Source organism: Colletotrichum scovillei (assembly GCF_011075155.1).
Source record: "Colletotrichum scovillei strain TJNH1 chromosome Unknown Contig00010, whole genome shotgun sequence".
Lineage (NCBI taxonomy): Eukaryota > Fungi > Ascomycota > Sordariomycetes > Glomerellales > Glomerellaceae > Colletotrichum > Colletotrichum scovillei.
The window spans coordinates 2,384,350-2,398,775 of NW_023336268.1; the positions used below are offsets into that span (position 1 = coordinate 2,384,350).

The 14,426-nt window shown below is 54.0% G+C and overlaps 6 protein-coding genes across 6 annotated transcripts; 2 read left to right on the top strand and 4 right to left on the bottom strand.

Moving 5' to 3' along the window:
* Positions 1-1,173: 1,173 nt before the first annotated feature.
* Positions 1,174-3,384, top strand: HER10_EVM0009514 (fungal specific transcription factor domain-containing protein; the record flags this gene model as incomplete). Its single annotated transcript, XM_035479000.1, has 5 exons — positions 1,174-1,306; positions 1,358-1,767; positions 1,825-2,145; positions 2,200-2,537; positions 2,595-3,384. The coding sequence occupies 5 exons, from the start codon at positions 1,174-1,176 to the stop codon at positions 3,382-3,384; spliced, it is 1,992 nt and encodes a 663-aa protein (XP_035328349.1).
* A 522-nt stretch (positions 3,385-3,906) lies between these two features.
* Positions 3,907-5,449, bottom strand: HER10_EVM0000069 (polysaccharide deacetylase; the record flags this gene model as incomplete). Its single annotated transcript, XM_035469864.1, has 2 exons — positions 4,839-5,449; positions 3,907-4,761 (listed from the first exon to the last, which is right to left on the bottom strand). The coding sequence occupies exons 1-2, from the start codon at positions 4,971-4,973 to the stop codon at positions 3,907-3,909; spliced, it is 990 nt and encodes a 329-aa protein (XP_035327482.1). The 5' UTR covers positions 4,974-5,449.
* Positions 5,450-5,885: 436 nt separating this feature from the next.
* On the bottom strand, positions 5,886-8,317 carry HER10_EVM0011762 (major facilitator superfamily transporter; the record flags this gene model as incomplete). The annotated part of the gene is made up of 2 exons (XM_035481183.1): positions 7,126-8,317; positions 5,886-7,072 (listed from the first exon to the last, which is right to left on the bottom strand). Exons 1-2 carry the CDS (start codon positions 7,706-7,708, stop codon positions 5,886-5,888), a joined length of 1,770 nt encoding a protein of 589 aa, XP_035328548.1. The 5' UTR covers positions 7,709-8,317.
* Positions 8,318-8,501: 184 nt separating this feature from the next.
* On the top strand, positions 8,502-9,665 carry HER10_EVM0010372 (NADH:flavin oxidoreductase/NADH oxidase; the record flags this gene model as incomplete). The annotated part of the gene is made up of 2 exons (XM_035479835.1): positions 8,502-8,622; positions 8,680-9,665. 2 exons carry the CDS (start codon positions 8,502-8,504, stop codon positions 9,663-9,665), a joined length of 1,107 nt encoding a protein of 368 aa, XP_035328429.1.
* Positions 9,666-9,910: 245 nt separating this feature from the next.
* HER10_EVM0012308 (uncharacterized protein) lies at positions 9,911-10,813 on the bottom strand (the record flags this gene model as incomplete). Its single annotated transcript, XM_035481705.1, has 1 exon — positions 9,911-10,813. The coding sequence occupies one exon, from the start codon at positions 10,811-10,813 to the stop codon at positions 9,911-9,913; it is 903 nt and encodes a 300-aa protein (XP_035328596.1).
* Positions 10,814-12,025: 1,212 nt separating this feature from the next.
* Positions 12,026-13,296, bottom strand: HER10_EVM0006005 (zinc-binding dehydrogenase; the record flags this gene model as incomplete). The annotated part of the gene is made up of 2 exons (XM_035475603.1): positions 12,964-13,296; positions 12,026-12,891 (listed from the first exon to the last, which is right to left on the bottom strand). Exons 1-2 carry the CDS (start codon positions 13,142-13,144, stop codon positions 12,026-12,028), a joined length of 1,047 nt encoding a protein of 348 aa, XP_035328048.1. The 5' UTR covers positions 13,145-13,296.
* Between the last annotated feature and the right edge of the window lie 1,130 nt (positions 13,297-14,426).

The window sequence follows — 14,426 nt, forward strand, 5'->3', positions numbered from 1 at the left end:
CGCCACGCGAGTCCGGTGATCTGTGCAATCATGAGCTACAACTACGGAATGATAAGACTTTGGCATGGCATATGCGGAGAGCGGTGCTTGGCATGTAGATGGATGGGCCGGGGACCTGGTCTCGGGTGTGATCCACCAAGATAAGGCGGTGGCCGGCCGTTGGTCTTATCTACGGTGGACGTCCGAATAGGTATCCCAATCCGGTAAAGACGCGGTCATCGGTAGGGAACTACCGGTGTTTACGTATCACTCGAGTTCGGAGTGAGGGCATGGTGCTGGGAGACAGAGTCCTAGCTGCTGTGTGCTTATTCCCGTGGAAGAGGCAACCATTCGTAGAAAGAAAAACGAATGAGTTAATGGATGATTTGAAAGTGTGTGTACCAATTCAAGACAGATACGAGTAGAAGGAAAGCTGGATGATGACGCAAACCATCACCATACTAAAGTTCAGAGTCAAGTTCTCGTGATGAGTAGGCTGCGTGCTATCCGGGGGCGGGGGGCTTAGGTGTCCGAATCCTTCGATGTTCCTAATAGCCCATACATCTCATACTTGTATTTGTATGAGTGCGTCCAATGACACTCCCGATTCTGATTGTGGAGGATCCTTGCAGGCGTCGTACTGGCCCATTCTACTTCGGCTCGAAATCTTCCTAAGTTCCTACTTTCCTCACTGCACTACTCATCCATACATACATGCCGAATCAGGAGAATGCTCGAGATGACTGCTCATGTTCGGACCGAGAACATGCTGGACAAGACATCTCCCGTAGATCTGGCCTTCTCCACGTCGGCCGGCTTCAACACGGAGGGTCCCGTGAGTCCCCGCACCGGCCCACCGGGCTCGGCGGCGCAGATCCGGAAGTCGAGGGTGGCCTTGGCTTGTAAGCGATGCAAGAGAAGGAAACAGCGTGTAAGTCGTTGATATCGACAGCTAGATCACCATTGTTCATTTGCTGACTAAATACGACATTGAAGTGCGACGGCGCACATCCAAGTTGCGGGTCTTGCGTCAAGTCCAACTCGTCATGTGTCTATGAACGTGCACTGAGGCCGCACTATCCTGGCGGAAAGTCGCTGCAAGTCTTTCCCTTCATGCTGGTACGATTGTATACTTACACGAGCTTCAGGTACATCAGCGCACTAGAAGAGAGAATCGCATTTCTCGAGGCCCGGATGCCAGATTACGCAGAAGACCACTTTGTCAGGACATCTTCCGAGGCAACACCACCGGAACCCAAGACGAGAGATCCTCGGAGAAATTCACGAGACTCACTATCGGACGATGAGCCGTCCTTTCTAGTCAACGGCGTTGCGTACTTGTCGCTCTGTGCATCTGGCACAACGGACACTGCACCAGAGCCATTCTATCTGGGATCAAGCTCCGGCGCAACCATTGCGCGCATGATCCAGTCTTCCATCTTCCACAGTTCAGGCGGTAAAGCTGCGTTCGATGCTAATACAACTTCTCAAGCTATCTCATCGACTTCGATGCAATCGCAACGCAAAGTATCAGTGCCCTCTAGCCCGGAGGAATCGCAGTCGGAGTTTCCGTGCCCTGAGCAAGCGGAGGTGCTGTTTGACGTTTTCTTTGATCGGCTTCATACGCGATGGCCTTTTCTAGATCGCAAACTGTACACTAAGCTATTCAAGCAGCAATACGACCATGGAGCCCTCTCTATTCAGCACCAAAGCATTATGCACCTGATATACGCTATATCCGCAAGGTTTCTACAGTTGATGAAGAAGCCATGTGAAGTAGATCCCCAGGTGAGAGTTTTCTAAAGGCAAAGCTTAAACTTCCAAATCTAACATGGTCGCTGTCAGAAACACCTCGCGGCGGCTATTGAGCCGATGGACTACATCCTGGAAGAGCACAATCTAGCCACTGTACAAGTTCTCCTCTTACTCGCCGTGCATGGGACTAGAAGCCCCTACGGTGCCGGAGCGTGGTCCCAGGTACGATACGCTGTCACGCTCTGCATAGAGCTAGGCCTCCATCGAAAGCAGTCTAACACCTCGACTCACAATTCACGCGATCTCGAAATTAGAAGGCGCGTCTTCTGGTCATGTTACTGTTTGGACCGTATGACAAGTGTGGTGCTTGGACGTACATTCGCCATCGCCGACAGAGACATCAACAACGAGGTACGTTATAGGAGAGCCTGCCGTAGGGAGAGGATGAAACTGACAGTTGCGTAGCTTCCAAGTGACAGCTTGGAGTTTTGGGATTTGACAGCACTGAAGAATCCGTCAAGTACATCGGAACTACCCTGGTCAAACACGAAGCCTTTCATCCACATAATCAAGCTCCGAAGAATACAATCCAAGATCCACCATCGAGTGTACCGTGTCGACAAAGACGTTTTTTCGGGTTCCTTGGACGACCGAGCGAGACTCGACAGCAAAATAGGAGAAATCAGAGCAGAGCTCGATGAGTGGGTGAGGACAGTCCCTCTTCCGCCAAAAAACACCGGCACAATAAGTTGGATGTACGATCCAGAAAGCGCTTATCATGACTCGAGAGATTTCTTCAGCCTGTAAGTGCTCGGCATATTCGTCTTTTTCATTGCAGAAGATGCTCACCACGAGGCTAGTCAGTATCACAAGTCAGTCCTGTCGCTCTACACCGTTCTCCTTCCAGCGCTCAGTACTTCAGACTCGAGGTTTCTCACCACCGCTCGATCCGCCGCCTGCGTTTGCACAGCATACAAGCGGCTTAACCAGCAGAAGACGCTAAGCTACACCATGACGGCTTTACACTCATGTTTCATTGCTGGCTTGACGCTCGTATACTGCATATGGCGGGACCATGCTCTCTTCTCGTATGATACGCTTGAAGCCACGAGGGCATGTTCTCAATCCCTGACCATTTTTGGTGAGAAGTTCAACGGCGCGGTGAAGTACCGCGACATCTTCGATGCCCTCTCAGGGAGTCTGTTCAAGACAGTTGTTAGCCCGCCAGCAAGCCCAGCCGAGGGATCACAGCCTCTCGATGTGAATCTGAGAGCGAACTTAGGAGGTCAGTCAACGATGTCGCCCTCGGCAACTCTCGAAGAAGTACACGTAGCTATTGGAAAGGGTAGTGAGACTGGAGATAATTCATCGGTAGCCCATGCGATCTCCGATGCTGTAAAAGAGGCATTCATGGAGGTAGACGAAGAAGCGCCAGGCGGTTGGCAGGGTTGGAGAATGTTCAACGAGATGGTGCAACCTGACCTCAACTATGCCGATAACCCGAAGAAAAGTGATGACAGAGACAGAATGTACGACAAAAGGAGTGGTTTTGTGCTTGAGCCTAGATTCACGGAAGAGCTCGAGCAAGGGGTACTGTCAGGCGTCATGGAATCTGACTTGGACTTTGCCAAATCAGGAATTGTTAGCTGAATTATCCATCTTTTGTTAGATTCCTTTTTGTGTCGCAAAGTTGCGACCGTAATTAGATACTCTGCAGACTCATCTCCTGTCGCGGCTATTTTCATGACTGATCGCCTCAACCGCTTGATTCACAACTTGCGAATAGCCTCCAGTTTTCCATCGGGTGATTAGTCATCACCAGCGGGTCGGTTAGCTCAGTTGGTTAGAGCGTGGTACTAATATTTCATCAGAAATGTTGAGTAATGCCAAGGTCGGGAGTTCAAGCCTCCCACTGATCATTCTTTTGCTCCCAGCCATATTCAGAACTTTTTAGGTTGCCTATCCATTAACACAGCATGTTTTCACCCCTAGACAGATGTCAGCAGCTTATTCATAGGCTACTGGGGAGCATATGTAGGGGAAAGGGGGTGGTGGAGTGGTGTAGAAGCCGGCTCAGATTCGATGGGTGAGTGAAGCAAAAAGTGTCCAAGAAGCTTGATACACAACCTACCTATCATCAGTACTATCTTATCTACATTATCAACCATCTCTTCATGCCAACTGCCCCTTCTTATACGGATATTTCGCCTTGAAGGCCTCTGCGATCTCGGTCCTCGTAGCAACCCAAACGCCCTCCTTGTTCGCAATGTAATCCACAAAGTCCCTCAACGCAGCCAGTCTTCCCGGCCGACCAACAATACGACAATGCAGCCCAATTGTCATCATCTTGGGCATACCTTCCTGTCCCTCCTCGTACAGCACATCAAACGCGTTCTTCAAATGCGTGTAGAACCCATGTGGATCCCGGAACCCAGATCCCGTAACGTGGAACTTAAAGTCGTTACAGTCATAGCTGTACGGCACCATCAAACACCCCTTTGGATCAGGCTTCTCTCGCTCAGTGGGTAGATCAATCCAGTACGGCACGTCGTCGGCATATGTATCACTCGCCCACACAAGATCCTCCCCCATCTCCTCATAAACCTGCGGCACAAGCGTCCGCGAGTGCGGCGAGTTGCGGCCGTAGTACCACCCCTTGGGCGCATACCCCGTCAAACTCTTGAGCGAAGTGATACACTTGCGGATATACTCCTGCTCCGTCTCAATCGGCACGTCGTGGTAGTCGATCCAGCGGTATGCGTGCGAGGCGACGTCGTGGCCTTCCTCCACGCACCGCGTCGCAACCTCGGGCTGCTCCTCGACGGCCTGGGCGACGGCGTAGAGAGTGAACTTCATCTTGCGGGAGTTGAACAGGCGGAAGAGGCGCCAGAAGCCCGCGCGGGAGCCGTATTCGTACTCTGACTCGACGCTGTAGTTGCGCTCGTTGTACTTTGCGGGGCCCATGGGGTTCTCGCGGAGGTTGGTTTCCGAGACGCCGTCGCCTGCTAGGACTGATCGTTCGCCGCCCTGTTACAGGAGTATGTTAGCTGTTTACTTCTTCTACCTGTCCTTCTTGGATCGAGTTAGGGGCCAGGAAGACGTACCTCCTCGTAGTTGATGACGAAGGAGACTGCAATCTTGGCGTCGTTGGGCCATGGGCAAGCGAGACCTTTCTCGCCGTAACCCTTGAAGTCGCGCGGGTAGCCATAGTCTGGATGGGCGTGGTATGCTTCCGGCATGGTGAAGGATATCTTGTTGATCAGGTAAGACGACTGGATTCTTGGGATTCAGTGATGCTTCAAGAATAAGTCAACGGCAGAAACAGTAGTGCAAATATTGAGTAACACACCATCCGTAGCTCGAGTCAACGACCTTGATCAAGCGTACAAATAGCAAGACCGAGACTATGATCGGCCAGACTCAACCGGCCAATCGTCCATCGGGCGACGCAGTCCGCCATTCGTGGCGCATTATCACGGCTATCTGCACTGAGCAAAGAAGTCTGCAGACAATCCCTCCCTATCAGAGCTGAAGTCTTCATTCCCCAGCGCGTTGCAGCGTGCAGCGCGTTATCACATCGCCGTTGTGCGCACACACATCCATCTCGGGGTCTGGAGGGGGCAAGGATGCAAGCTGTTGGAGGCGTTACATTCGGCAGGGATGGTCGCCCTCCATCGGATGACATCGAACCGTTGGAGCACTTCGGAGATTTCTGTCGACCCAGGGGTGGTGATAAGGCGCGGGGTTATGGATGGGGTATCGTTGGCTGTGGGGATGCTCTTGATAACAAGATTGATCGAGGGGCATGACGGGATGCATGTTGATGTAATGCCCAGGCCTATCTCTGACCGGAGTCTTGACCGGGGATAGCTTGAAGGGCGTGGATGGCAATTTAGCATTGAGTTGCGGGATGGGAATCGGGCTGACTTCCGCTACTCCGCGATGAGATGCTCGGCAAGTCAATCGGATATCCGCCTATGAGAAACCTTGAGCTCTTTGTAAAGTGAGAAGCCTGTCCAACGCGATTCTCTGTGACATCGATCATGAACCGAGTTCATCAAATGCCACTCATGCTATCCTTACCCACTGTCATGCCCTTTTGAAAGCTCTATGCTGTATGCAAATGTACCGTCACCAATTCATCCATGCTCCTAATTCCCACTCGCCTTCTCTTGATCACTCATCGGAGCATCCCCCGACACCCCCTTCGGACCCTCCGAAGCCTCCTCAGCCGGCGCTGCTTTCTTCGCCTTCAACCCCGTATTCCCAACCCCAAGCGTCAATACCAGGCTCAGCCCAGAGCAAATGACATAATACACAAGAATATAATGCAACCCCTTCATATACGCCTCCAAAATCACGGTCTTCTCCGTGTCCGAAAACCCCTTTTGGTCTAAGGTATACGTCGACGAAGTAAGCTCCGCAATCACCGCATCGGAAACAAAGTCTTTCCCGTGGAGGTCCCGCCGCAGCGTGTTGGAGAGTATAACTCCTGAAATCACAAGCCCAAACGCGCCTCCAATGGTACGGATGAAATTCCGCAACCCCGTCGTGACGGCCCGATCTTCGGCGCGCGAGTTAGCATACATGCCCACCAGCGTAGGCTGCAGCGTCAAGCCTATCCCCGCGCCCATGACCACGAGGATCGGAATCAGCTTTCCTAGGCCTGTATCGCGGTCAAAGAGGATAGTGAGCCCGTTCCCCAACGTCCAGAGGAAGAAGCCTGCGAGGATGCAGGGCATGTACCGTCCCACTCGCAGCATGTACTGCCCAGACAGTATAGACAGCCCCGAAGTCGTGATGATGACGGGGAGGATGAGCGCTCCCGATACAAGGGGCTCATAGTTCAGTATAGACTGGAAGTAAATCGGCAGGTAAAACAAGTTACCAAAGTACGCCTGGCCCATGAGAAACGTCTGCCCGAATAACGCGCTGCAGTGCGGCGCCTGGTACAAGCGCAAAGGCATGATAGGTAGCTTCGCCAGCTTCCACTCGTAGAGCACAAACAGAACCGCAAGCACAGCGCCCACAACAACGCCGGCGATGACAAAGGGTGAGGACCAAGGGTACGTCACGCCGCCCCCGGACAGCGGGATAAGAAGGAGCAGCGTCGAAGCCATGTTGAGCGCGATGCCGCCATAGTCAATCTTCTTGACCTTTTCGCTGTAGTTTCCGGGTCGGTGCTTCAGCGGAAGGCAGAAGAGGATTGTGATGGCGGCTGGGGCGCTGATGATGGGGACCATCCAGAAGACCCATCGCCAGGTCGACTCCTGAACGACTGCGCCGCCTACAAAGGGCCCAACGCCGTTTGCGAGGGCGAGGACGGCACCGAGAACGCCTGAGCTGAGTGTTAGTTAGCGAAAAGATGTTGGCTGAAGAGCTTGAACTCACCTTGATACTTCCCCCGATTCTCCAACGTCGTGATATCACTCACAATAATCATAACAATACTGTTAATCCCACCCCCTCCAATCCCAGCCACCGCCCGAAACGCAAAAAGCTGCTCCTTCGTCCTCGAAAACCCACACAACACATCCCCAACAGCCATCAGCACCAAACAAATCATCAGCAGATTCTTCCGGCCAAAGATATCCGACAACCGACCATTGATAAGCTGAAACGCCGTCGAGGCAATCAGAAACGACGTCCCGATCCACGAGGTGGCCGTTCCCGTGTCGAGATCCTCCGCGATGGCGGGGACGGCGGTCGAGACGCTGGTCTGGTCGATGAAGGAGACGAAGAGGCAGACGGAGAGGGCGGAGAAGGCGAGGAGCATGCGTTTGCGGGACATTGTGTTGCGTTGGCCGCCTATGCTTTCTGCGTCGGTGTCGTCTTTTGTCTGAGGGTGTCCGGCCGAAGCTGCTTGGTTGTTGACATCTTCGTTGCTGGAGGGTGAAGGCGAGCGTAGGATCTGCTGTGATGGTTGCGTTTGTGAGATTTGCTTGGCTTCGGTGATGGGTGCATCTTCCTTCATCTTGATAACCTCAACCTTGATCTCTAGGTTGTGAAATCCCTAAGGAAAGGTCTTGGCTCAGAAAGCAGCCCAAGAAACGTCGACGAAGTCGCAACTCTAGATGGATCTCCCAAACTTCGGTGCCGAATCGCCGGTTCTCACTTCCCCGGGAGGATCTGGGGTTAGCATCGGACGCACCCGACGGTAATGACTTGCCTGCCGGGAGTCCATTGCGTCAATCGCGATTGAACCATTCACCAGAAATCCTCAACGAGTCTCCCATTCTGGCTCAAACGTGGTCGATCCACTCTGGATATGTCGGCACAGAGACAGCGCGAGGATTGGGTGGCCGTCGTCGCCGATCGCACGTCCGACTTTCTTTGTCGGCACGTTTTGTGCCGATACGCATCCGCAATGTCGGCTGTGTTCTGTTTCTGAAAGGCCTTCCAGTCTTCTAGACCCGGGATGTCCTCTGGGTTTGCGGCGGGCTTATGTGGGCCATCTTCAGACTGCTGTCTGTCAAATTAAACCCTTCGTGTCGGTGTCGATGAAGATTCAACTCTGCTGGAGGCAGTTGAAGATGATTATGATGATTGCGATGGGCGAGCAAGGCGCGGAAGCCCACTCGGCTTTCATCGGCATGGATGTCAGAGAGAATGGACTGGGATCAGTTGCGCTAGCGAAAGTGTCGATGACGGGATACTGCAACGTCTTTTAATTTTGACTCTGCCATCGCATCTACCTTATTTTGACCTGTCATGATAGCTTCAGAACTTAAACTGCATCTAGTTGATTTCATCTACATCAGCTAGTCATGTCAAAACTATTCACTCCGTTGGCTATAGGGCCTATCCAGCTCTCAAACAGACTCGCTCTGGCGCCATTGACAAGGTACCGCGCAGACGATGAATGGACACCAACTCCAATGATGGAGGGTCAGCATACAATCCCGTCGTCTCTCAACTCGTTCACTGTCTGACGTTTGAGGACAGAGTATTACGCCCAGAGAGGCTGCGTACCGGGGACTCTGCTCATCTCCGAGGGTACCCTGATCTCGTACCGCACCGCTGGGCGTCACAACGTCCCTGGCATCTGGAATGAAGCGCACATTGCAGGCTGGAAGAAGGTCACGGATGCCGTGCACGCCAAGGGCTCGTTCATCTACTGCCAACTCTGGCACCTCGGTCGCGGTGGCCGAGCTGAAGTCCTCGAATCCCTCGGGCTACATCTCGAGTCCTCAAGTGCGATACCCGTAGCCGAGGGCGCTGCGACCCCTGTAGAAATGAGCGAGAGCGACATACAGCAAGTCATCGAGGACTACGCGATAGCCGCGCGCAACGCCCTCGAAGCCGGCTTCGACGGGGTGGAGATCCACGGCGCCAATGGATATCTGCCCGACCAGTTCCTCCAGGATACCTGCAACAAGCGAACCGACGGCTGGGGCGGCAGCATCGAGAGGCGCGCGCAGTTCCATCTCGAAGTGACAAAGGCTGTTGTCAATGCCGTCGGCGCCGAGAGGACGGCCATTCGTCTCAGCCCATACAGTGATTTCCAGGGCATGCTCATGGACGACCCGGATCCGACCTTTGAATACTTGGTCAAGCAACTGAAACCCTTGGGGCTCGCGTATCTCCATCTCATTGAAGCCCGGATCAGCGGTAATGATGACACCGATTGCGGTGGGCAGCGGACAGTGCGCTGGTTGATTGAGCTCTGGGACAACGCGAGCCCAGTCTTGCTTGCTGGTGGGCTGAATGCCAACTCTGCAAAGGTAGCTGTGGACGAAACGTATAACAAGTACGAGGTTGCTGTCGTCTTTGGGCGGTACTTTATCTCGAACCCCGACCTTGTCTTCCGCATCAAGGAGGGTATCGAGCTGGACAAGTATGAGCGGACGTACTTCTATACCCCAAAGCTGCCAACTGGATACATCGACTATCCTTTCTGCCCTCAATTCCAGTCAAGTGCCAGGAGTTGATGCTGCATCGTGACTTCGGATAGACACGGCGGGATGGAAGGAAATATGAACCGGGTATCTTTGCCTAGATATGAACAAATGCGAAAGTTTTGTATGAATTACATTACGCCATTATTCAGAGCTGTCGTATCTCGTCCGCGTCAATCGTACACAGTGTAGACGTTCTCCAGTGGTGTCTGCGTAAGGACCTCAGCCACGCATGACTAGATCTGGCATGTGACACCACTCCGGATCTTCATCTTTGCTCATTCTTCGTTTACAGTCCCAAGTCGATGCTGTGAACCAAACCTGTTCTTCGTCCGCAGTAGAAGACTCTTACTAGACCGGCTCTTCAAGCCATCGTCATCACTACTCCCCGAACCGTCGCTTCTGGTCGATCGAAGTTCAAAGGAGCTGGCTACTCTCCTAATCTTGTCTTTCAGCATGCGCAACGAGCCTCGCTTCTTGAGCGCGACAGGCTGCGGTGCTGTATCAACGACAGAGAGGGCGTTGCCAAGCGACTGACTTCGAGCGTGGCCGGAGTGGTGAGCCGTGGCTATCGGATCCAGCTCCAGGGGTTTTGACGACAGGACAGACACTGACGCTGCGCGACGAACATGCTTTTTGGGGTAGAACATGCTCAAGCTTGATTTGGATCTTTGCGGCTGAGCTGATAATGACGAGACTGTGGTTATCGTGCCCAAGTTGGCATGAGTGATGGCGGGGTTCGTCCGCTGTTGCGCAGCTTGCAGGAAAAGGTTGGGCTGGCTTTTCGTCTGCTGAGCAGCCAGCCTCTGAGACGGAACCGAAGCTTTTCCGAGAGTGTTCCTGGCTATTGGACCTCCATGCATAGTTCTACGGCTACCAGATGTTGATAATCCATTTGTGTTCGCTGTCGGTGTCGACTTCGTGCGGGTGTGTGTCCGTTGCCGTTCGGAGCCTGTCGAAAGTTTGAACTCTCGTTGCGGAGGTAGCGGCTCCTCACCGATTTCGACCGCGGCAGGTGTGTCATCGATCTCGAATCGTCTCCCGGGGCGCCGTTTGGCCCGTAATTTCTTGAGATACTCCTCCGATGTCACTTCGCGGAAATTCATCTCAGCTGCGGCTCGTTCGGCTCGTCGTTTTGCCTGCCTGTGGAGGTGGGCGGCTTCTTCTGAAGACAAAGCCATCGTGGAGGTTGGACAGCAAGGACCTCAATATGGAGGTTATGTACGTCGAGTTGGGTCGTGGGCTTCGCAAGCTCCGACTAGGGGTACGTCGAGGATGTGTTGTAGGGTATCATGGACTCGTGTTCGACTTTCTTTGTTCTGTTCAGATTTCGGTTTCCAAAAGAGCGTTCTTTGTTTTTTGTGTCTCCAATCGTCTCGGCCCTGTTAAACGGCCGTCTTCTGGTGCGTGGAAGATATCACCATCATTTACTCGAGGCTGGGCGCATTCCAGAGGTGAAGAAGTTCGAGTGGATCTGGAGTGGAATGTCTCGCTTCGAGGCACGCAGAACTGGCGGGGGGGTGGTCGGTCACGGTAAGAACGCTACAGGAAGGGTGAGAAGTAGAGCTTTTCAAGGTCTGAAACTCTAGTCGTAATCGCCGTCTCTATTCGTCTAGGAATCGTACGAAGAGGGTTCGCTTCTCGCTGCGTCGGGAATGCGCAGCCTCCTGAAAGGAAATTTACCTGCGACGCCGTGGTGCTGGGGTCTTCTCCGTAAGCCTCCGAGCGAGCCGCGCCGGTAAATCCTTAAAAAAGAGGTGGTGCCCTGCAGGTCAGAGAAGGAAATTGCAATGTGCCATGTCGATGCAGCGAGGCATGCAAACGTTTGGATTTCAAACAGGTGCTGCGAATTTCTGCGAAGATCTGTTTGCGTGTGTTTGGAGCTGTGTCCGGGGCAACGTCGAGGAAGTCGATGGTTGAAGATGGGATGGCCCCGGCAGAAAGGAGGAGCTTGGGGCAGGTTGGCGATCACCGGTTGGTGATGGTGGCACGGGTGGGTACTTTGTGGATTACACCGCTTACATCCATATCTGCCTTATCTTTGCATATCGGGCACTGGCATACTCCCCGACACAACGATACCAGCCTTTTACTCGATGCTTCACCAACACCAACGACATCGCCAACAAGATGATAGGGGTGACCGAGATATAAGTATTCATCGCGTCTCTCCTTGAATATCCTTCCTGCATATTCTGCGATACAAAAGCCTCAGCCATTGGAGGACCTCCAATGAGAGCAGACAAGTCACTCAAGGTACTGGTACAGACAGGTCTTTGTAATGTTTTCCAATTTGTTTGGCATGCCTTTCTATATGTGCCAGTATCTGGTCATTATGCATAAAATTACAGTGTCATCAAATCATTCCTCAGAGACCTTGGCTCGGGATTCCTTTACAACTTGGCCGCATCCTTGGGGTTCTTGATCTCGACAATCAGCTTGCCCGTATTGATGCCCTTGTACAGGTCGACGAGACCCTGCTCCGCCGCCTTGAGACCGCCCTTGACGACCGTCTCCTTGCGCTTGATCTTGCCCTCCTCAAGCCACTGCGCGAGCTCCTTGCGCGCCTGGCCGTACTCCTGCACAAAGTCGAAGACGATGAAGCCCTGCATCTTGATGCGCATGGTGATGATGTTGGCGTAGTTCTTGGGGCCCTGCGGCGTCGCAGAGTTGTACTGGCTGATACCGCCGCACATGACGAAGCGCGAAAACTCCTTGGCACGCGCCAGCGCCATGTCGAGGATCTCGCCGCCGACGTTGTCGAAGTAGACGTTGATGAAGTCGGGCGTGGCCTCCTTGAACTTTTGCTTGAACTCGGGGTCCTTGTAGTTGAGCGCGACGTCGAAGCCGAGTTCCTCCGTCAACCACTTGCACTTATCGTCTGAGCCGGCGAGACCTACGACGCGCGCGCCCTTGAGCTTGGCGATCTGGCCGGCGACGCTGCCGGTGGCACCCGCGGCGCCTGAGACGACGACGGTTTCGCCGGGCTTGGGGTCGCCGACGCGGAGCATGCCGAAGTAGGCCGTCAGGGCGGTCATGCCGATGCCGGAGAGGTAGTCGATGGGCTGGGAGACGGCGGGGAAGGAGGAGACGGGCTCGACGCGGCTGTCGTGGACGACGCTGTACTCGGCCCAGCCGCCGAAGGAGGGGAGGACGTCGCCCTCCTTGGCCTTGGAGGACTTGGAGGCGAGGACGCGGCCGACGGTGGCGCCGCGCATGACTTCGCCGATTTGGACGGGAGGGAGGTAGGAGCGGCGGTCTAGATGGGGGATCTGATTAGTACTTGTCCCCGCGAAGATGAGGATGGTAGAGAGCAAAGGTCTCGACATACCGTTCAACCAGCCACGCATGGCGGGGTCAAGGGAGAGGTACCAGTTCTCAATGAGGATCTCGCCATCCTTGAGGTCCTCAGCCTTGGGGATAGGCTTCTGCTCAGTCTTGAAGGTCTTGCCGGGGATGATCTCGGCCGTGGGACGCTCGGCCAGCACGACGGAAAGGTTTTGCTGTGACATTTTGGATGTGATGTTGTGTGGAAAGAGGAAAGGGTATCAAGGAGGACGAATGGTATGTATTTGAGATTATAAGCAAACAACCACAGAATACGAGACAACTGATTCACAGAGCCTTTCCAAGTCGAGAGTAGAGGAGCAGAGGGAGCTCTTTTAGTAGTCGGGGACACCCAGCCTATTTCGCAAACTCTGAAATCGCCCGTTTGCTTTCGTGTCCCACGTTTCCTCCGCCGCTTTCGCGGATTACACTTACCCCTCCAAGCTTCATGGCCGCGGTCAAGCGTGCGGTGCCAGCGGTGGACGCTTGGTGCGTGAGTCGCTTGCACCGAGTTTTTGCCTTTGGCTCATGTCATGACTTCATGCCCCGCGCCGGAGCAGGATGACCAAGACGGGACATTGGCCCGCACGAGCTCCGAAGGACTCGACGAGCTGGCGAACGATCGAGGAATGTTCTCCGGCGCACGGAGCATGGGCTAGTAGGGATGGGGCCTGGAGGCTCTTTTTTTTTTTTTTTTTTTGTCTTTCACTTTGCTGTGTGTCTGTCCCCTTTCTCGAACAGAGTAAACGCACCACACGGTGATACGGTACCACGGTACCGCGGGCACACAGATTGTCTACCTAGCAGACTTTCGGATGGAGAGTGGTGGATGGATAACCCAAGATGGGTGTGTGGGTGTGGCGTGTGGCCGATTTCCCCGGAGTGGCCGCCCGAACAACAAATGGAGTCGGAGGGTCTTTTTTCACCGGACGTTTTCTTCATATGGGTTAAGGAGGGGCTGGTGGACTGCGGGCAACGCGCGACCCTAGCTAGGCTGCTTCTGCTCCGAGGGGCAGGGTCGCGAGGTCGATGCTCGATATGAAGGTGGCAGGCCGCAGACTCTCTCGCTCCAGGAGTTCAGGAAGATATCCGTACCAAAAGACGGCGGATTACCTACTGCGTCTGCAATGTCTGCATCTGCGTCCGCGTCCGCGTCTGCGTCTGCGTCTCGTTCCCGTGGTGGGGCTGGATACAACTGGGCATGACGACATGCCGAGGCTTGAGACAATGGCACCTCAGCTTGTCATCTCTTGCTCAGCTCTCTGCATTCGGCCTATCACGACTCTCGGCCTGTCGGAGGCTCTGAAGACATGGCGGGACATTATCTCCCTTGAACTCTGGAGCCGTGGACAACACGCAGGCGTTGTCATCAGCCCCTCGCCCATCGCTCGGTAGTGCAACTGACAGCTCTCAGGGTCCCCCGGAAGCGAAGCTGCAATGCTTGCGATTGTGGCCGATGCGACCATG